Source organism: Schistocerca cancellata, chromosome 4 (assembly GCF_023864275.1).
Source record: "Schistocerca cancellata isolate TAMUIC-IGC-003103 chromosome 4, iqSchCanc2.1, whole genome shotgun sequence".
Lineage (NCBI taxonomy): Eukaryota > Metazoa > Arthropoda > Insecta > Orthoptera > Acrididae > Schistocerca > Schistocerca cancellata.
The window spans coordinates 320,284,041-320,306,332 of NC_064629.1; the positions used below are offsets into that span (position 1 = coordinate 320,284,041).

Below are 22,292 nucleotides of genomic sequence, written 5' to 3' on the forward strand. Positions count from 1 at the left end.
CACGAGTGTTACAGAAATGCTTCAGTAACTCGGGTGGGAGTCTCTAGAGGAAAGGAGGCATTCTTTTCGTGAATCGCTACTGAGGAAATTTAGAGAACCAGCATTTGAGGCTGGCTGCAGTACAATTTTACTGCCGCCAACTTATGTTTCGTGGAAAGACCACAAAGATAAGATAAGAGAGATTAGGGCTCGCACAGAGGCATATAGGCAGTCATTTTTCCCTCGTTCTGTTTGGGAGTGGAACAGGGAGAGAAGATGCTAGTTGTGGTACAAGGTACCCTCCGCCACACACCGTATGGTGGATTGCGGAGTATGTATGTAGATGTAGATGTAGAACCTAAGGACATCACACACATCCACGCCCGAGGCAGGACTCGAACCTGCGACCGTAGCGGTCGCACGGTTCCAGACTGAAGCGCCTAGAACTGCTCGACAATACCGGCCAGCTTTACGGGCAGGTTCAACATAAATGTAATATTTAAAGGCTTGTACAATTCTAAAGTAACCTACTGGCCAAGAAGAGGTGATTATCATTTTCCTAGACTTAGGAATGGGAATTTTTATGACTGGCTGTAGAAAATATGGTAACAATGTGTTCTTCATGGTTGACATTAAATGTCAGATACCAATATAAATGACTCAGCATTTGTGTGAAGATTAAAATAATTAGAGATGAACTCCTTTCACATTCATATCGTGCGCCAAAAATAATAATAATGCCATCCCACCTTTCAAGTGTGAATTGTGTTCTGGAGTGACAATTTTTTTTATTAATAGAAAAAGGGACTTGTACACAAAGAAGACTAAAGTTGAGTATGTGACACTTTATAATGGTAAAGACACTGCCTGACCAAAATAGTGAGGTACTGAGAAGATATGGTCAAATTTCCTTGTAACTTCGTATATGTACACATTTTCGGTGGGTATGTAAATGATAACATGCACAACAGCCACCAGAGTGCATTAATGTAGTTTCTGTTTACAGTTCCAGGTTTGGTAGAACACAAAAATGGCGTAAACAATGACAGATGATGTGTGTTCACTGAGAAGGACATATATCCAGTGTCTCTGTGTTTCCACTAACATGCATCACTAAAAACCTGTCTTGATCTGGAAGAGCATTATAAAGTTTTGGTTTCACACCAGATGGTGACGTACTTGTCACTGTTCAATGGCAAGGTACTGCCTGTATCTTTACTAATGCTACTTAAACCCAGGCTTAACCTATGACAAAATTCTTTTCAGTGTTTAGACAATTCAGATTTAAAGACAGCCCTACCATTTACATTCAGTAAAAATAGCCTGTTCATAACCGATGATAAAATGTAATACCTAACTATATCTTTGACATAAAACTAGATTAACAATATTACATTGGACAGTTACTGCATAAATTATATAAAGCAATATAATGTTAAAAAGAGCATGTAAACCTAAATGAATGGTGCCCACATAATAAACAAAGGTATATTTATAATTGTTAGATTTTATATTTCATGCAGGTACTGCTTGAAAATGAGCTATGCACATTTCTAGAAGGGGAAAAATAACATGATAAAAAATAAATTGCAGCTCTGCTGGAACATATGTATAAAAATTATTTCATTAAATAAAGATGTTACTTCATTTTCTATTTATGAACACTGTCAGTCAACATTATTTTTACATGAGAAGTGATTAACTAACCAGATGCTAATAAATGTTATTAATACATTGTAACCTCCATAAATGAATGAAAGAGGGAAGAACTCCCAATACCAACTGAGAAACAGAAAATTTTCTCAATAAGTAAACAATCTTTATATTAATTAAATGGCATACTCAAGCTACTGTCCCTATCTTTATTCCACATAACAATCTATCTTCTATAGGGTTACAAAAATGGAAAAAAATCAAATGTATTGAATGTAAATGACCTGTCAACAGAAACCAATGATAATGTGATTACATAAAGGATTCAAAATTGGATGTTCTCATATTTGAAAATAATATATTTAATATAGCAATTTAAATCCTTTGGCAGAAAGGAAGGAAGCAACATTACTGTATAAGTCAGTGATTAAGTTATTGAGACTGTGCACACGAGCCCAAATATATCAAACATGGCGAGGAATTGGGTCATGTCCTTTACAAAGGATTATCCTAGCATTTTCCACAGCTGATTCAGGAAAACAATGGAAAACCTACATTTAGTGGGCCAAAGAGGGACTTAAGCTTCCACTAAATCCTCTGAGGCATCATGCACATTTGCCATCTACCAGGCACAACATGGGTGAGTTTTGTTATGAATTTATGTGCATACATTTTGTTTAAGCAAAAATTATTACAAGCAGCATTGTGAGGAAAACAGCATCATGGCAAGTAAAAGACATTAAAATTAATGATTTAGTCATCCAGTGCAATATTGCTTGGAACTTACCTGTTTGTGGGCAAACCTCAAATTCCTCATATCTTTGCAGAAAACTTCTATTCCATAGGAATTTTCACCCCTACTGGAAGCTCCTCCAACCTTTTCAATGCGGCTGACCTGTAATTTTACATACACAGATTGAACAGAATTGTACCAATGACATTTAAGTAGATCACAACTGTGGTACTGTACATAGTAATCTCTGACCATGTATGCTATCAAGAAAATTATATCCAGGAAGTACACAGTTATTTATGAATGTTCTCTGTATGCCTGGCCAGACAAGGGTCAAACTGATTTACCATTAACACATCATCCCATCAACCTTTAACACTGTCTTACACTTTCTTGTACATAACTTTTTTTTGGACTGATAAGATCAATAAATCACTTCTGTCACCTGGAGTACCACTAGCTCCAATGATAAAAGTTTCTCCAAATGAGGTGAGGGGAGGAAATGGGCGGGAGATTAAGATTCATTAGTCCTTGTGTAGATAAGAACCTTGAGAATAAACGTATGCACAAAGTTCAATTAGTATTTAGACACTCTTATCAATTTTTTTTTCATTAGAGAAACAGTTTTTGTAAGTAGTTTAAGTGCACCCGCACAATTTCAGCTCACTATTCTTTAGTGTACGCAATTCTTACAAATTTGTCCTTCACGTTTCATAAATTTTAAGAAGTTTCTGTCCTTTGTGATGGATAGTGGCAGCCTCAGGGATATGATTACACAAATTAATCCAACTTCAACCAACAGAATGCAAACCTGTGTTATATAATGCAGAAGTTTTCGCCACGCAGTTAATATCTGAAATCCTATGAGGTATTTTCAAAAAGTGAGAGTAATACAAAATATATACTTGTTATTGAAAGTCTTTTATTGGTGGTTTTAGTTTCCTAAAAACCTACTTCAGTGTTCCACATGATTGCTGTTCACTTCTAAGCACTTTTCATAATAATGCACTACCTTCTTCAACCCCACTGCATGAGAGTCTCTGCTTGGGAATTTAACCACTTTGGCGAAGTTGAACTGAGATGCATTGCTACATTGGCTGTTTTGATTCTGCTTTGGTGTAGGACATCCACGTCTTTTCACCCATAACAATGCAGTAAAGAAAATCTTTTGCATTTTGCCAACAACAGTCAAGATCCACTCCTCTATTAGACATTCTTTGCTCTACATGCCTTGTCACGGTCCACACCGCTTCCCTCCATCAGAGGTCCGAGTACTCCCTCGGGCATAAGTGTGTGTGTGTGTTTTGTCCTTCGTGTAAGTTAGACTAAGTAGTGTGTAAGCTTAGGGACTGATGACCTCAGCAGTTTGGTCCCATAAGACCTTACCACAAATTTCCTCTTTTTTTTGTGCATACAATCTATAGTACTTCTAGTATCTACCTTACACATAATGTGCGGTACCCGAGTTTTTCATGACAACTGTATTACTTTTGGTACATATAACATGAGGAAAGTCATCAGCCTGAGCACCTCCGTCAATCACTGATCATATCATGGTTGTTGGTCCACTTGTTGAAAAATTTCATTGGTCTGAATAATGGACCTGCCGCTCGGCTTTCCAACACTTTTAAAATCAACATCATTGTCTAACCTTTCCATCACTCACTGCTGTAGGTTCATAAACTCAGCATAACTTCTGGTGAATCCCTATACAAAAAACGTTTTAAAAACATAATCAAATTACAGTACATACTTAACAACTGGCAGAACCAATAACTTTTAAATTTCCATTGGTGTTTGCTTTCACTGATACACAAATAACTTGTATTTCTTATTAACAATCAAGACGACCACTTGTGTGACTTCACGAACGATCTATAGATGGTGCCACATATGTGCAACTTCGTTCTGAGCCTACAACATCCACACACGAGGTAGGTTCCAAGAGTTTATGGCCTGACCACATTTCTAAAGTTGTAAAAATAAAATAATGATGATATTTTTCAATTTAATCACACTTTACTTCAATACACTTTTCACACCCGTGAATTAATGGAATTAACAACTCTATGACTTTTAAAAATGTAATCGGATTCTTTATTGGCAAACTGTCCCATTACAGCAGCTTTCACTACTTCATCTTATTTCTTTCTTCTAAGAGCTTTCTTCTTTTTGGAGGAGAGATATTAGTCACTTGAGGCTTGATCTGGACTACAGGGTGTGTGGTCAATCTCCTGGAAGCCACATTCCTTTACTGCAGCCTTAGCAATTTCCACCACGTGCACCAGCACATTGTCATGGAGAGGATGAACATCATGTGACACAACCTTCCTTGCCTTTTTAGTATGATGGAGTCAGGTAATTTGTGCAGAGGTGAAGCTTAGTTTTATGCATTCACAGTGGCATTCCTTTCTTTGAAATCAACTACGAGAATTCCTCTGGAATCCCAGAAGATTGTTGCCATGAACTCCTTTGTGGACTGAGTGACCTTTGCCTTTCTTGGTGGAGCTTCACTTGGCTTACGTCATTCGATAGTGTCTTTTATCGACATAGGATCATAATAAAGAAATATAGTTTCATCCCCTGTAACAATGGCTTCCAGTCTTCTTTCTGGTTGCCACTTCAAAGCTCCAAAAACTTGGTTTAACAAGTGACGCACTGCTCCTTCTGCACTGCAGAGAGAAGTCTGGGCACCCACTGTGCACTGACCTTTTTCATGTGCAAATGATCACCCATGATCTGGGAAAGGTGGTTTTAGATAACCCTAACCTTGCTACAATTTCCTTGAATTTCAACCGCCTGTCACTCACAACTTCACTTTCAACAATAGCGATGGTTTCCTCAGTCACCAATTCAACAGGTCAAGCAACATGTAGATCATCATCAATGCTCTCTCCGCCTAGACTAAACTGTTTAGACAATTCCTTTACTGTGAAAAATGAAGGGAAAACATCACCATAAACACCATCCAAATGGACTTTTATTTCGGCTGGTGCAAGCAATTCTTTTGTCAGGAACTTTTATCACTGCACATTATTCGATTTGATCCATTGAAGCACACGTCTTACTTGAATGAGTGTCACCATTCGATGGAAACTAGTAGCTGGCTGCAATTCATGTGTCCATCTACTGACAGATGTTGCCAGCTCCCCTCCAAGGTGTTTTAACATTCTCACTGATATTTAAGGTCAGGCTGGAAACTTATGGAACCTACCTCATATTATAAAAGTGCACGTATTTATGTTCCACATATCTTACAAAACAACTTTAGTGATTTAAATCACATTTAGTACACACATCACAGATCACTTACTGTCTGGGAACAGCCACTGTGAGTGGGGAGTGGGGGGAGGGAGGGAACAACCTACCTCTCAAAGGGGCAAGGATACATGTGAAAAAGCAGCGTAGCTCATGACATGAAAATTCATCCAGTATTTGAGGATAGTGAATTGCAAACAAATTTATACATATTTTCAAACCTTTATGAGACACTTTCTCTCTGACACCCAACACAAAATGATGTTATGAAAAAAGTTTATCGCTTACGACATTTTCCCCTGTTCATACAGCAAACTGTCACAACAGGAATTACTTTATAATTTATTACTTCTTTATTAATAATTCTGTTCACAATGCATTTTGCAGACAGTATTCACATATACCATTGAATGTATCTGCAAAAATATATCGCTGTGCAACACATAGTTCTGCAGATATGATGTCAAACACTAAGCTCCATGGGGGGAAAAAAAATTGCAGGGAGGAATTTGCTAGAGATACAAGTGAACTACATGGGCAAATTTGTGTGAAATATGTTGAATATATGTGACATGCATATGTCGGCAAAGCCGGGGGTAGAGAGCTCTTCCTAAACCCCTCGATCGATGTCAACCAAATTTGGTACACTTATTACTTACTATTTGGAAAGACATACTGTGGGGGTAAGAACCAGCATCCTCCTATTGGGGTTGGGGTGATAAGCCTGTCAGACACAGCAAAGGTCCTGTAGCAAAATGGGCTGCTCTTCTTTATATCTCCTCTATTTTCTCTATCAATCCTGTTTGGTACATATCCCAGACTGATGAGTAATATTCAGTATCAGTCAAACGAGTGTTTTGTAAGCCACTTCCTCTGGTGGGGGAATGCATTTCAAGAGGATTTTTCCAATGAATCTCAATTATGGCATCCATCTTACTTGTGACTAATTTTATGTGGTCGTTCCTGTTCAAATCGCCTGTACACATACTGTTAGACATTTTACGGAAGTAACTACTTCAAGTGATTGTTCTCCAATCATGTAATCACACAACAAAGGATCTTTCTATGTCTATGTATTTGCAATACATTACATTTGTTTATGTTGAGAGTCAACTGCCACTCCCTGCACCAAGTGTCAATCCTCTGCATTCCTGCAGTTCACTACAATTTTCTACCATTCCTCTGTTGAGCAATTTCAGTTGCTTTTCTATCCATTGATAGATACTTGTTATTTTGTCATGCGTGTGACTGTTTAAAGGAGGAATTACAGTGAAATCTTCCTGTGAAACACTAATGGAAAATGACTTTCAGTATATTGGTCTTTCCCGAGTCATCCTCTGTTTAAATGCCATTGTGGTCACAGAGTGTCTGGACAGATGGTGTTGATTTATTTACTGATTCAACATTAGACTAAAACTTCTTGCAATTTCCTGTAAATTTGGTAGATAGGATTTTAATTTCAAATTCAGTGGAAGCTTCATGTGTGGCTTTCATTATGTTATTGACTTCATTTTTTGTTTGTTTGTCTGTGAGGCTTTGGCTGCATTTAAATCTGAAGTGAAGCTCTCTTTGCTTTTTTAGCAGCTTTCTAACATGGTTATCAAACCATGATGGTCTTTCCATCCCTCACACTTTTGCTCAGCACATACCTGTCTGAAGTGTATTGTATAATGCTCTTAAACATTGTCCACTGTTATTCAACACTGTCAGTGCCGGAGATGAAATTCTCACACTGACCTGCCAGGTAATCTGAAATCTGTCTCTTGTCATTCTTGCTACACAGAAGGATCTTTTACCTTTCCATGTATATCAAACAATGGAAAATCCAGGGTGGAATGTAACGATATTATGAAAAGGAAAGTTTTAGAGCTGCATTCAGTGATACTATTATGGCCTTGAGATCACAGATTCCTTGTTGTATGCTCTGTCGAAAAGTACAGATCTGTTTGTCATCAGCAGGTGTAAGATGTTATCTTAATGAGTTCTTCTCTGGTAAACTTCTCAAGATACTTTTCAGATAAGGTAAAAGATTGTCTTGTCCTTACAACTGCCCTAATCACCCAAGTCTGCCAGTCTACAGCTGGTAAGTTGAAATCTCTGTCTAAAACTATAACATGACCAGGAAATTTAAGTGAAATATTCTCCAAGTTTCCCCTCAGATGTTCCGCCACTACTGCTGCAGAGGCAGGGGTTCTATAGAAGCATCCGATGCCCATATCTGATCCCCTCTTATCTTCACCCAAGTTATTTCACATTCTAAATCTTCATTAATCTCACTAGATTTTATCATTTTTTTATTCCTATAAACATGCCTAAATAATCAATGTTTAGCCTATCTTTACAAAATACATTGCAACTGGAATTTAGAATTTCGTTTCAGCCAGAAATCTGACCCTAGTATTACGAGGCCACTATTATCATTTATAAGTGAGACTAATTCTGGGACATTTTCATACACACTTCTGTTGTTAACTAATACTACATTAACATTCTGTTTCTCTGATCTGCCATAACAAGTACTACCTTGTTGGACAAAGAATGCACCTTATCGGGCCTGTGGAGGAATTTCTCTACCCTACAAAATCCACTTGTGCTTTCCACATATACTCTGCTACCTTAGTAGCATATAGTGCGTGCCTGACCCATTGGAGGGAGGGGGTGTCCTATATTATTCTATCTGATAATGGAGGTTGAGTAATCGACATCCAAGACAGTCACAGAATTGTCTAAGTTGATGGTTTAAGCCTTCCAATTGGCTTAAAACCAGAGGACTGCGCTCAGTGCTGGGAACAATGGTACAAAGCAATAGCTCAGCTTCCACCTCACAAACAAGGTTAGCCATCTTCACCAAATCAGCCAGCCACACTTAGGAACCGAGAATGGCCTCTGAACCCAGCAGCAGGTGACAGTCATGCCACAGGGGACAGCCATAAGACTGATACGCACTTTTGCATTCTGCCCAGAGATTCACAACACCACCTCTCTTCCCCAATCACCATGTGTCAACTGGTTAGGATGTGCATATCTGACTGTGCAGTGGCATTGGGGATCCCATGCGACACTAAGCATTCCAAATAAGCTGAAGCATCATTTCGGATGCCCCAACACCACTGCAGCCTGAAGCCTGTTGACCATGTCCAACACAATTTCCAACTGTCTAACAAACAGTGGCCAATACACTCTTGTATCAGTGTACAACAGGTGCAGTCCCTATCCACATTTCATCAGTCTTTGTCTATATCTCAAGTAATGTAACACTAATCCAAGAAGCGGCTGTGTGAAATCTTAAGTTTTGCTGATATGCTACCTCTAGTCTATGCTACATTAAACAGTCAGTTCACATAAATATACTGCACTCAGATTTATACAAAAAACTTTAGCAAAGTCAGTAAACACTAGGCTAGACAGAAAATATGCTGAGCATATCATGAATCATATACATTTTTTAATATCATTGATGCTGCATCAAAATGCTGATGAGCAAATTATGATTCTATACATATACTGTCTACTAGGCAAAACATGGTCTGAGAATGGACAGAAAGCCTACAATTTCTTTTTAACATGCTGAACCATCTGCAAAATTATTTCCATGTAAGTTCTACTTCTGGAAGTGACTACTGTCTGAATGCACACAAAAATTCTGAAAGCATAAAAACAAATATATAGGGTGTGTTGGTTTTTCCCACTCTTCTCATGTACAGCAACGACCCGATTGCAATTCATTTCCACCTTTAAAAGAAAGAAGGAGTAAGATGCTGCAACCCAGGACAACATCACAAGAAGGAAATGTGAAACTCTAAGACATTTTTTCATCCCTTTTACAGCACTCACATCATAAAATATTTGTGTCATGTTTCAGATGGTATCATGTTTCAGAAAATGTGGCATTTTCCATTCAGGAGCTACTGTTGCACCAACATCTTCCGAGTGGATTTCACAACCCGTGGGCACTACAGCTAGCCAGCTGCCTGTGTAGTTCTGATGCACGGGCCAGAAATGAGCTGAAGTGACACGATTAAGCCACCAGTCTGGTGTAGTGGAGCATCGGTTCACCTCATGCTGCAATTGTTTTGGTACCTATAATTGCTAGAAGTGCGTCCTAGTCATAATAAAACCTGGATGAGCATGTACAAACACTGCCTGCTCTAGACTAAAATAGAACTGCTTCACATCAGCTGCTGACCCAATATGGATCATCCAGCCTCATCTATAACTAGCCACTGGTCTATGGTCTGCACTTAGACCTTGTATTGCTAGGGCTTCAACTGGTGCCTTCCAGCTTGGGCCTCCATGTTGCCATCAACTGATTCCTGGGTGTCTCCAAGGGGTCTGAGATTTGCAGTTGGTGCCTGGGTACACCTCACACCTGACCTATTGAGAACTGTGGGCTGACCGTTACACACAAGTCTCTGCTGTGGGTGAGATACCTGACGTAGCCATGCACTCACCAGGTGGATTCTGCTAAACCTCTACTGCAGCCACCATCAAGCCTGCCGCCTTCAAGCTGGTTGCCACCATGCACTGCTCCCCATTTCAATGAGATGAGCTCAACCGCCCCAGGTCAACATGGGCCCACTGAGACACTGATTTTGACAGCCGTTATGAGTCCCCGGTAAATAAAATATGATGCTGATACCACTGCATTTCTTATTTCACGACCACAGAGATACTGGTTCTTCACACCTGCCACTGAGCACTTTACGATGTCAATGAGTATCGCGGATCATCCTGGCGCCATAGTACTACCAAATAGGTATGGTGATGTTCAATTCATCTCTATTACATTCAATAATATCTTACACAAAACAGAACAAATTTATGGCAAGAACACACATTATCAAGAGAAGTTACATTTTCCTTCTTGCAAAAGCATTTCCATAGAATACCTTTAATCTCCAGTCACAACACTAAAGAAACATTTTATATCCAACAACAACAAATATCAAAAAACATGGACTAAAATGCCATAAGAAGTTTTGGGCAATACTCCCAACAACACAGTCTAGGCCTCACAGAGTATAAACTCTTAATTTCAATCATTTCTAATCTCACCTCACTTAAAAGAAAGAAAAGGATGCCCTTACTGACTGAAGCATTTCAGACAATATTCACTTTAAATAGCTATGCTATGAATGTACCCATCCAATGTTATAAATGATCTGGAAACTGTACATACCACAAAAGTTTTAATTTACAATCACTTCTGCACTGATAAAATAAAGAATGCAATGCTGTTTCTAATGAACCACTCAATGCCAACTGTCATATCGCTCCACGAAAAACACAATGATTACAAGGACAACTATTCCCCACAATCTTTAGCTGATGTGCTGAGAGAGGGACAGCAATCTAAGTAGCAGTGATGACTGTTTACAAATTCTTCTTTCTTTTCCACAACTCAACACTTTGCCTTTTCCTCATAATCTCTGTTTATTTCTCATACAGAATAATGCTGCTTTATTAGTTAATAGGATAAACATGTCAGAATTCAATTTTTCCCTGAACATTTCAGATTTAATTATGCATCCACGATAGCTGTGGTAGAAAACAGAAGCATACACATTTTCCTCATATGCAGCACATAAAATAAAATTGAGCAGTGAATAATACTTCTCCTTTGCATCACATTTCAAGCACAAATAAATCTTTACAAACTAATTCTGGTGACAAGAAACAAGTTTTGTAACATGACTATAACAGTTATTTATTTTCACCATAGAAGTTTTGACCACATGGCCATTATCAATTGGCATATTGCAAAACAATAATAATAAATAAATAAACCATAGGGTGTACATACAGAACAGCCTTAACATCATGCTGTACATATGGCAGCTAAATTAGGAAAAAATGTCAAAAATGACGTATTACTTACACTGGACTTTAGCCAACATCAAAAATCTAAAAATCTTCTGACACATATACGTAGTCATCGTACCTGTACGTTGGTTTTTTTAGCTGAAGAACGTGTATACATTAAGTGAGAGCAAGGCTATGTACACCATGAAAAGGGCATAAATTACATATACTGTTACTGTTGGTAACATTTTCAACATAAACTGCATCAAATCACTACTCTCATACACCGTTTACAGTATCAGAAAACTTTTAGATTTTGATATGTGCTTAAGCACAGAGTGAGTAATATGTTATTTTAGACATTTTTCATAATATAACAGCCACATCTATGGCACAATGTTAATGCCTTTCTACATATACATACACTCCATGTTTTTATTTAATTTTTTATGTTTTTGCAGTATACCGTTTGATAATGGTCACATGGCCAAAACTGCAATACTACAAATAAATAACTCTTAAAGTCAAAGAAAACTAGGTCATTTACAAAATTTTACATGATGATAAATCCCAATCACGAAATGTTAATAAGAAACCCAATAGTTACTGTATCTTTACTAACCACTCCCAGTGGCACATCAACCACGTATGGTGTCTCTCGGTCCATGCTGCGGAAATACAGCTTGTAATTTGTTACAGAAAGAACCCCTCTCGCAGGTCCACTGTATGGACATAAATATGTCACTTCCCTTGCCACACCCTGGACTTTCTCTCCAGGCAACAGTGGAGGATCATCAGGACGAGAAGGTGGTCCTGTTTCAGCTACATTCACCTACAATAAAAAGTAACAATTACTCCATCTTTAACATACATAACAACATCATATATTACACTGTGTGTCCACAACTGGCCACAGACCATTACTACTTTCTTTAAATGTTCCAAACAGCTTCAATCTGGCAAGAAGTGAAGCTGAAATATTGTGGTTTTGAGACTGTGGACCAGTAAAATATTAGAGTCAAGGGTCTGCACAAAGTACCCGAACATTGTGTGAAAGGTATAACCATGGAGTATTTGTATCATTCCAGTCACCACAAGGAATTTATTTTATCCACTATATGTTTCAACTGTTAAACCACTGCTGCCGCCGCCGCTGCCACCACTATCACCATCACCATCACCACCACGAAGGCATTTTTTACATGACATTTTAGCAGTGAGCATGTGAAAAAAAAATCATGTTTTCTCTCTGTCCAACCACAAATAGAGATAGAGATAGAGAGAGAGAGTGTTCTTACTGCACTTATAAGACTCAATATAACCTCACAGTCACCTCAGACACTGTTGCAAGATATCACTAATGCTTATCACTAAAACAGTCATGTAAGTGATTCCTTGTATCTACTAATGACTATGCTCATGGTTTAAGTCAAAGTGCTTAGAGGATGGAATAAAACATAGAATCATATTTTTCCATTTTGGCTGCGTGTTCAAATGGCTCTGAGCACTATGGGACTTAACAGCTATGGTCATCAGTCCCCTAGAACTTAGAACTACTTAAACCTAACTAACCTAAGGACATCACACAACACCCAGTCATCACGAGGCAGAGAAAATCCCTGACCCCGCCGGGAATCGAACACGGGAACCCGGGTGCGGGAAGTGAGAACGCTACCGCACGACCACGAGCTGCGGACTTGGCTGCGTGTCAACAGCATTTTAGCATATAAGAAATATGCTATCAGTGTGTCCAAGAAGCACAACCCCCAGGATGGCTGTAATGGAATATTATTCTCTGCGGCAGTGAAGGCGACGGGCATCACGCACTCCATGTGACTACCGTAAGTACATTAATTCAGTTAAAAATCACAGTTTTCATAGTCAAATAGTGTGCTCAACAATGTGTAGATACCATCAACTAGCTCTAACTGTAATAAATGATAAATGGATTGCACCTTGTAGTTAGTGTTTATTTTAAGCCAGTGAGTTACTCTCTCTTAGTGAATGTTCACAAATTATAGAGTAAGACACTTCTAATATCTGGCTGCATGCTTCATGGACAAGGGGTACAGTGATATGTAAATCAGGCAAGAAAATGAGCCAGCCTACTGGTCCTGAATTGTGGTCTAAGGATTTTATACACACGGTATTTCAAAATGATTCATCCAGTTTCACAACACTATATGTTCTACATGAGTGAAGACAAAAATTTGGTGTGGATTTTAACTTATGCACTAAAATTAAAATTTCATGTTGGCATCAGTTGTGAGTTGTTGGTTCATGTGGTTCCCAGTGGGAGTCTCCCTGCTGCAGCTACCTCATTTATAAATCAATTACAAATCTTCACTGTATGACTGGTTTTATAATCAGCCAATAATAACTTCGTTGTACCAGTTCACCACCATGGAATCAAATAGTTCTTGTGAAAATGAAAACTTTGTAGTCATATGAAGAAGTTAAATTCATCCTAAGTTTGTATTGTCACTCATGTTGAAGACAGTTTTGTGATATTTGATGAATCTTTTTGAAACACCCTGTACACATTGCACAGAGGTGAGGGTACTCACCTCACCCCACACATTATATACTGAACTATCAGAGATGCTGTCAGGGAGGATATATATACCTCAACTACCGATATTAGCAACATCCATAAAACTTCCTGCCAGATTAATACTGTGTGTACGACTAAGACTCGAACTCGAGACCACTGCCTTTCGCAGGCAAGTGCTCCACCCAAGCACGGCTCACTACCCGGCCACGGAGCTTTAATTCCAGCAGTACCTCGTTTCCTACCTTCCAAACTTCACAGTAGCTCTCCTGAGAAGCCCATGGTTTTAATCTGCCAGGAAGTTGCATATCAGTGCACACACTGCTACAGAGTGGAAATTTCACTCTGGGAACAGCCATCAACTGCCAACAGCTGCTGAGTGGTCACAAACCACCTACAACGTGTACAGGGTGTTACAGAGCCTGTACAGTATCCACATCCTAAAAGCCATGGAAGTGAGAAGGAGCTCAGTGAGTTTATGAATTCAGTGGGAGTTTAGGTGTAACTTAAAGTGTCTTGACAATTTTTTTACGTTACTTCTCCTTCAGTTCCACGCATACCACTGATTTACTGAATTTAGCCAAAAATAAATTCTCTTGAGGATGAAAGTTGCTCCAGACAAAAAGGAACAGCTGCCATCGAGGAAAATGTGTTTCATATCTAGAGAATGATTTGAAAGGTAATTTTCCTTCATCTATCTGCATTTTCAGTGTACTTTTGTAATTGGATTAGATGCCATTTCTAAGATCTTATCAGGTACTTGACAAAATGATATTACATAAATATAACTTTTTTGATATGTTTGATTGTTCTTCTAATAATTTCCGGGTATGCAGCCGGATCCCGTCGACATTCTGCCACGATATGTTTGATTGGTCTGTAAAGAACTGAAGTTTTTTGCTTTCTGTAGTACTTAACATGCCTGGAAGTGTTCTGAGCAGCAAATAACTTTTCTGGCTTGATTGTGGTGTTTTGTTGATCTTACACTGTGTAAATGGCATGGTAAACTATTTTTTTCTAGATATAAAAGTTAAACAAAAATGACCTTACTGATAAAGCCAGGAGGTTGTTAAACAAGATTTCTCTCTCTAACTTGAGGCCTATTGTTCAAAATGTGACTGCTGCTGGGCATAATCCTCTTCTATCTAATGCTGATGCGTACTTTTAAAACAGCAGAGGAGAATGCATTGCCGGCCACAAGCCAATGAAAGATCATCTGACACTGCTATTCTGTGCAAATGCAAGCGGCGATTTGAAAACTTAACTGCTGCTTGTTTACCATTCAGAATCTCCACGAGCCTTCAAGGAGTGTAAAGTTCAGATAGCAGATAAATGTGATGTTGAGATCCAACAACAAGGCTTGGGTAATGTGCGATCTTTATTGTGATTGGATTAATGAAATGTTTACTTTGACGAAAAAATATTTGCTCGAGATGAATCTGCCACTAAATGTCTTATCGACAACTCTCCTGCCCATTCCCCAGGCCTACAAGACCACCTCCTTGAAGTATTTCAATTCGTCAAGATCCAATTTCTGCCTCCCAACACCACTCCGTTACTGAAGTCTATTGACCAGCACATTATTTCTGACTAAGAAGCTCTACACTAAAGCATTCTTCGAGCATTGCTCCAAGTTGACCGAAGCTACCAATCTCACTCCCAGAGCGTTGCTTCAACATCATTGCCTGCATCAAGATGATCAAAAAGGTGTCGGAAGGGGGGTTACCAAGAGAACTTTCACTTCTGCTTGGAAGCAGCTTTGGCCGGAGTGCATTACTGAATGTGATTCTGAGGCATTTGACTCAGTACCTGTGGAACCTATAGTTGACGAGATTGTGTCTTGGCTCAAGAGCATGGAACTAGAACTGAATAACAACGATATTGATGAGCTTTTGGAAGAGCACAGCCACGAAATGACCACCAAAGATCTTATGGAATTGCAGTGTGTTTCACAGCAGGAAATTATGGGAAGGAGTTCTTCGGAGGAGGAGGAGGAGGAGGAGGAGGAGGACGAAACAGCAAAACAACCATCTTCTCACACAATAAGGGAAATGCTGAAAGCATGAAATCAGTTTCATCATATATTGAAAATTACCACCCCAATAAAGCAGTGGCTATGGGCGCTACAAATTTATACGACGCTAATCCTCAGTCATATTTTAGCCAGGTGTTGAATCGTCTGTGAAACAGGCGACTATAGATAGCTTCCTAGTGTATATATAGGGAAACATTCCACGTGGGAAAAATATATCTAAAAACAAAGATGATGTAACTTACCAAACGAAAGCGTTGGCATGTTGATAGACACACAAACACACACACAAAATTCAAGCTTTCGCAACCAACAGTTGCTTCATCAGGAAAGAGGGAAGGAGAGGGAAAGACGAAAGGATGTGGGTTTTAAGGGAGAGGGTAAGGAGTCATTCCAATCCCGGGAGTGGAAAGACGAAAGGTAAGTGTTAATGAATGTTTCGTATTATGAGTAAGATTCTGGAACGAATTATGTTTACTATGTGAGGTTCCACTGTAGTGGATTTTATCAGAAGTGAAAATTCTTGGAAAATTTTCACCCAGAGGTAACTTTGTTATCAACAAAGGCAGCACACTAATTTTCAAAGGACACAAAAACTTCATAATAATGATTATGCATATCTCCAAATGATGACACATTAGTGATATTAGTAACACCAAACGACACACACACACACACACACACACACACACACACACACACACACACACACACACGGGGGGGGGGGGGGGGGGAGGAGAGAGAGAGAGAGAGAGAGAGAGATATTACATAAACACCCGCACATGATTTTATCAGAAAATCGGGAAGTCATGGAGAAAAACAATCTTACAGTTGCTCAAAGCATTTGTAGTAATCAGTTTTATATTATGCTAGCAGTTCTGCGGAAACACGGTAGCTTAAAAAAAAAACAAAAAGTTCACACATCCTGTACATTTACAAACTTATGCAGGAGTTCATCCCTAAAGGTTGAAGTAACACTCAAAGAAGGAATATCAGATGGAAAAAAAGTTTTAAGTTATATTTTAGTACCAGATAGCCACAGGGAAATGAGGACTTGATCCTGCAGTTTCAAAATGTATCATTATTTTTGAAAGTATAAATAATAAAGTACCTTTAGATAACCTGCTAGTTTCTATCACAAAAAACTGCTGTTGTGCCAGGGAGCTGCTAATGGATACTGCTGGGAGTAAAACAACAGGATCACACAGGGTTAACACTCACATAAAGAACACAGTGTCAATAACAATTGTGCAATGGGAACTAAGCAAACAAAACATCCACAATAACGATTCTATTGACAAAGCTCTTGTAAGCACAAATAAATCAAATAAAAGACTAGAGGCACATGTACTTTTTCTGGACTACTGAGCAACTGAAACATGTTATGTGACCCAAGAGCCTACTTTTATATATTTCCCTCTTGTACATTGTGCCTGCATATCAAGAAATCCAATGAAAGTGTACAACCCAGACTGTGTTCTTTCAGCTGAAAACCACAGTGGACATTCTGTTAATAGCTTGGGGATTCATATTGTGGTTTCCAATCTGTTCTACGGCTACACTGAAACAACAAGTAACTGATAAGATCTATGAACCAATTTAGGTGACTATTTTCATTCAATGGCTTACAGGAAATTCTGCCTTCCATGATGATGTCTCGAATCAAAAGTTGGAAACTTCAAAGCTTGGTTTCGGAAGTATAAAGGGGACTTCAGGAATTGAATTTAATCATCACTGATCCATGGCAGCCTGTAAGTAATATGAAGGATGTACTAGTCTCTACTGGCTTCTGTCAAGGAACTGGAACAGTATCTTCACGAGAAACTGTATCAAATCACATTCAGCACTATATACCAGTTTTTGCATTGATCCCCAGGATTTAGGCAAATTCAGGTAGAGGCAGCCCCTGGGTAGGGGTTCAGTTCCAATTAAAAGGGCATACCCTGTGGAAAGCTGGGTGACATTCCCATAACAGTCTCAGTATGGCACAGGGTATCATCATCTACCATGACTTCCTTTTACAGATTGGTCACAAGTTACATGCCAATTTGTAGTGATGGGATGTGCATGTTGTCTGCTGTGTTCTGTGGGGACCAAAGGACAAAAGGGTTGACACTTGGCCCTCGTCTTTGCCTGAAAATGGCAAGGTGGCGATGTATCAATGCAATTTGAAATGGCGTTTTCTCCCTCCCATGTGATGATTCAGATGCACAAGATTTGGGCACACACCTTCACATTGTATCGCCAGCCCCATCTGCAAGGATTGTGGATGTCAGTTGGACACAACAGCTCCTTGTACCCCCACCCGTCTGTGTCAACTGTGGGGAGCACCACCATCTTGTGTTCACTGACCTGCACAATCTTCGAAAGGGAAAAGAACATCCAAAAATACAAGATGTTTAACCAACTCGGGTATCAGAAGGCCAAGAACAAATATGACAGTCCAAATCCTGTATGTATGATGACTACGTTTGCTATGGTTATAGTGACATCATTGTTTCTAGCAACAGTGCCCTCGCCCTTCATGCCTTCCACGTTGGGTCCTTTGGACCGCTCAACTACACATGCTTCTCTGGTGGTTGGGGGCACTCCTCCTCCTACTCCTCGGTTCCCCACACCCACTTTGAGAAGACTGACTTCCCTCCCACCATGGATATAGATAACCATCCCTAATCAGAGAAGCAACACCCTCCTCCTGTGTCTCTCAGCAGAAAACAATCCCTCGGGACGGTACCCTCCCAGGAGTCTGCTGATCTGGATCTTTTAAGAATGAACCGATTGTGAATGAGCGTAAGGCGGAGTTTGCATGTGTGTTCTGGACTGACTACAACAAACAAATGCCAACTTGATATGACTTTGGAGGCTGTGGCTGCATGTGTGAGGACGTACCTAGATTTTACCACCTGTAATGTTTATCTCCCTCCCAATGATTAAGTGCCTCTGACCATGTTGTCTGCACTGATTTCTCAGCTCCTCCCACCATTTCTCATTTCAGGTGACTTCAATGCCTATAATCCCTTGTGGGGTGAAACTATGACCACTGGCTGCAGTAAAATTATCGAAACTTTGCTTGCACTACTCAATCTCTGTCACTTGAATATTGGTGCCCCCACACACCTCACTGTGGTGTATGGATCTTATTTGGCCATTGATCTGGCCATCTGTTGTCTTGGTCTTCTCGCCACCATATAATGGAGAGTCCCTGAGGACCTGTGTGACAGTAATCATTTTCTGATTGCCCTGTCCCTCCCTTGGCATCACTCACCTGTGCATCCACCCACCATGGGCTCTCAAAACTCCTGACTGGGATGCCTTTGCCCCTGCTGTCACCTTTAGCAGCCCTTTCTCATGGAGGTATCAATGCAGCTGTCCACAACACATCTGCAGCCATTTTGTTGGCAGCAGTCTTGGGGATCCCCTACTCCTCACCGCCCCCCCCCCCCCCCCACCCAACTCCCTCCATCAGAAGACACTATCTTGGCGGACTTTGAAATCACTGTGGTAATTAAGAGATCAAAGATGGGATCTCCAGTGCCACAAGTGACATCCACTGATGGAGGACATCATTGTCTTTGAGCAGCTCTGTGCCCAGGTCCACCACCTAGTGAAAGACAGAAACAAGAATGCTGAGAACAGTATGTTACTACCATTGGACTGTGTAACCTTATATCATCCTGAATGGTGTTGTCTACACTGACCCAGATGCTGTCACTGAACATTGTGCTCTGCATTAGGCTTGAGCCTCTTTGAGAATCACCAGTCTTTATCTCATGTCATTTAACTGCGAGTGGAGCAAATTCACTTACCCTTCACTACATGTCACCTGGAGCCATAGAATAAACCATTCAGTGAGTGGGAATTCCCGTGCCCTTGCCCTTTGGCCTAAAACTCCGGGGCCTGACTGGATCCACAACCAAACATACAGCTATTGATGGACCTTCCTGGAAGATTAAAACTGTGTGCTGGACCAAGACTTGAATTTGGAACCTTTGCCTTTCACGGATAAGTGCTCTACCATCTGAACTACCCTAGCATGAGTCACAACCCATCCTCATCCTCACAACTTCAATTCTGCCCATAACTCGTCTCCTATCTTTCAAACTTCACAGAAGCTCTCCTGCAAACCTTGCAGAACTAGCACTCCTTGGAAGAAAGGATATTGCGGAGACATGGCATAGCCACAGCCTAGTGGATGTTTCCTATTGACGGATTGCCAACATCACTTCCTTGCCATTTTCAACCGTATCTGTAGCGAGGATGAGTTTCCGTCTCTCTGGTGAGAAAGCGTGATAATCCCGGTAGTGAAACATATTACACAAACCCTTGAGATGGACAGTTTTGCCCAGTTAGTCACATTAATGTTCTCTACAAGTTGCTCTAACGTATGGCGAGCCAGTGGCTGTGTTTGTACTGTGAGTCTCAGGGTATTTTGACTGTCATAGAGTGGTTTTTGCCAATGCCATTTTACTGCTAATCTGATTTTAAGTTTCACCTGTGAAATTGACTTCTTCTAGTCTCTGTGAGGTAGGGCACATTGGCCTTGTCTCATCATCATCATCATCATCATCCTTTTTCCTGAGATTTTATCAATCTCTCCATATCGCTAGTTTTCTTGTGGTAATGGATTACAATCTGGACCTGAGTAAGAAAGCAAAGTGTGCACTCAAGGGAGTCTTTTTCTGGCACACAGCTAAAGACTAACGACTATACATTCACTTTCTACATGCATAGCTTTGTTGGGTATGACTTATTTCCTTACAAAGTTGGTATGAGAAATGAAGTGGAAAACTTCAGAATTTGTCATATAAAAGTAGAGGAAAAGCTCTCATGGGAGACAAATACTCATGAACTGTAGAATCTGAATGCACCTATCTTTACAATCAAAATAAGAGACCACTAATAGCACTTGTGGTAATCTTAATTTGGTTTACTTTGCATACTTTCATTCCTCGTTGATGTCATATATCGCAAAAAATATTTTGAAGTTATTCCGCTCAAAAATAAATTATTCAGAAGAGTGCAATTCAAGCCAGTTATTGCATAAATTCATGAAACTCATATACACCATTGTTTAATTACCTAGTGATTCTTACACTGTCGTTGCAGTGTAGTTGATGATGAAATGCACCTGGTTGAAATGAACAGATTTACTAAACACGAAACATAAATTATCTGTCTGTTGGAAGTTCATCTATTATTGAACAGAAACAAATGCATGGCAATGCATAAAACACTTACAATGTGTTTGACAAACCAGTGATCTATGTTGTGACAAACCACATATTTTCAAACTCCCAATCAAGATTTTTCTGTTTAAGAACTCCTCATATCCTTTGAGGGAATTACCAAGATTTACTTGATTGTGGGTGTTACAAAAATAGTTGCACTTTAAGGTATGTCACCTTCATAATGAGAACTCAAGATTATTATTATTATTATTATTATTATTATTATTATTTGGTCCAGCTATCCTGATATGAGTCTTCCATGATTTTCCTAAGTCAATCCAGATTTAGGTGAAGATGGTTCCAACAGCACACTGTGAGTGTCACTTTACGAAATCCACACCCGTGGTCAGCACCCCCCCCGACATCCCTGGGGAGACAGTAGTGGCTCAGACTTCGTTTCTTCATTGCGCTACAGGGTGACCACAATGTTTCTGTGAATATTTCTATACCAATCATAAACATTATACATTTTTGCTCTGGAACTTTTTAAAACCAATACCATTTTAAACTTACAGTTAGACAAGTCGACAGTGCTATATAGTCACAGAGTTAAAAATAGAACAACACTGATCAAAGCAAGAGAAAGATACACAGTCAGCTTTATGATCCTTTGCTGTCGTGTGCGTTTGCCATTTAAAATCATTGTCAAATCTCCAGAAATACTATTTTCACGATGGCAATCTTCTGCATCACAAGTTTCATAAATTAATGTTAATATTACATTAAATGATAGTACAGCAGGATTTTTAATCCATGGATGCTAAAAAGAGATACAATCCAGTGCTGTTTACTTCTGATTAATTCTTCTTAACCCTATATTACGAAACCCTCATAAAATGTATGACCCATCAATCTGGTATTGTCAATATAGCATGTCAAACAGGGCATTTTGCACTTATTTTGTACGTGACATACCATTTGAGAGATTATAATTACAATTAACTAGTGCATAAACTATAAATTATGACTTCCTACGAATAAAATATGGAGTAGTAAAATTTGTGATGTTTTAGTGACAATGTAAAATCGCACCTTTAAGTGATCTAGGGTTAATAA

General features: G+C 39.4%; 1 protein-coding gene across 2 annotated transcripts in view; it reads right to left on the reverse strand.

Moving 5' to 3' along the window:
* LOC126183551 (myotubularin-related protein 2) overlaps positions 1–22,292 on the reverse strand; it is a 204,586-nt gene that overhangs the window by 151,761 nt on the left and 30,533 nt on the right. For both annotated transcript variants that reach the window (XM_049925629.1, XM_049925628.1), the window contains 2 exons: positions 12,048–12,257; positions 2,420–2,527 (listed from right to left, as the gene is read on the reverse strand). In XM_049925629.1, the coding sequence (XP_049781586.1) occupies positions 2,420–2,527; positions 12,048–12,257 (318 nt within the window). The remainder of the gene's footprint in view (positions 1–2,419; positions 2,528–12,047; positions 12,258–22,292) is intronic.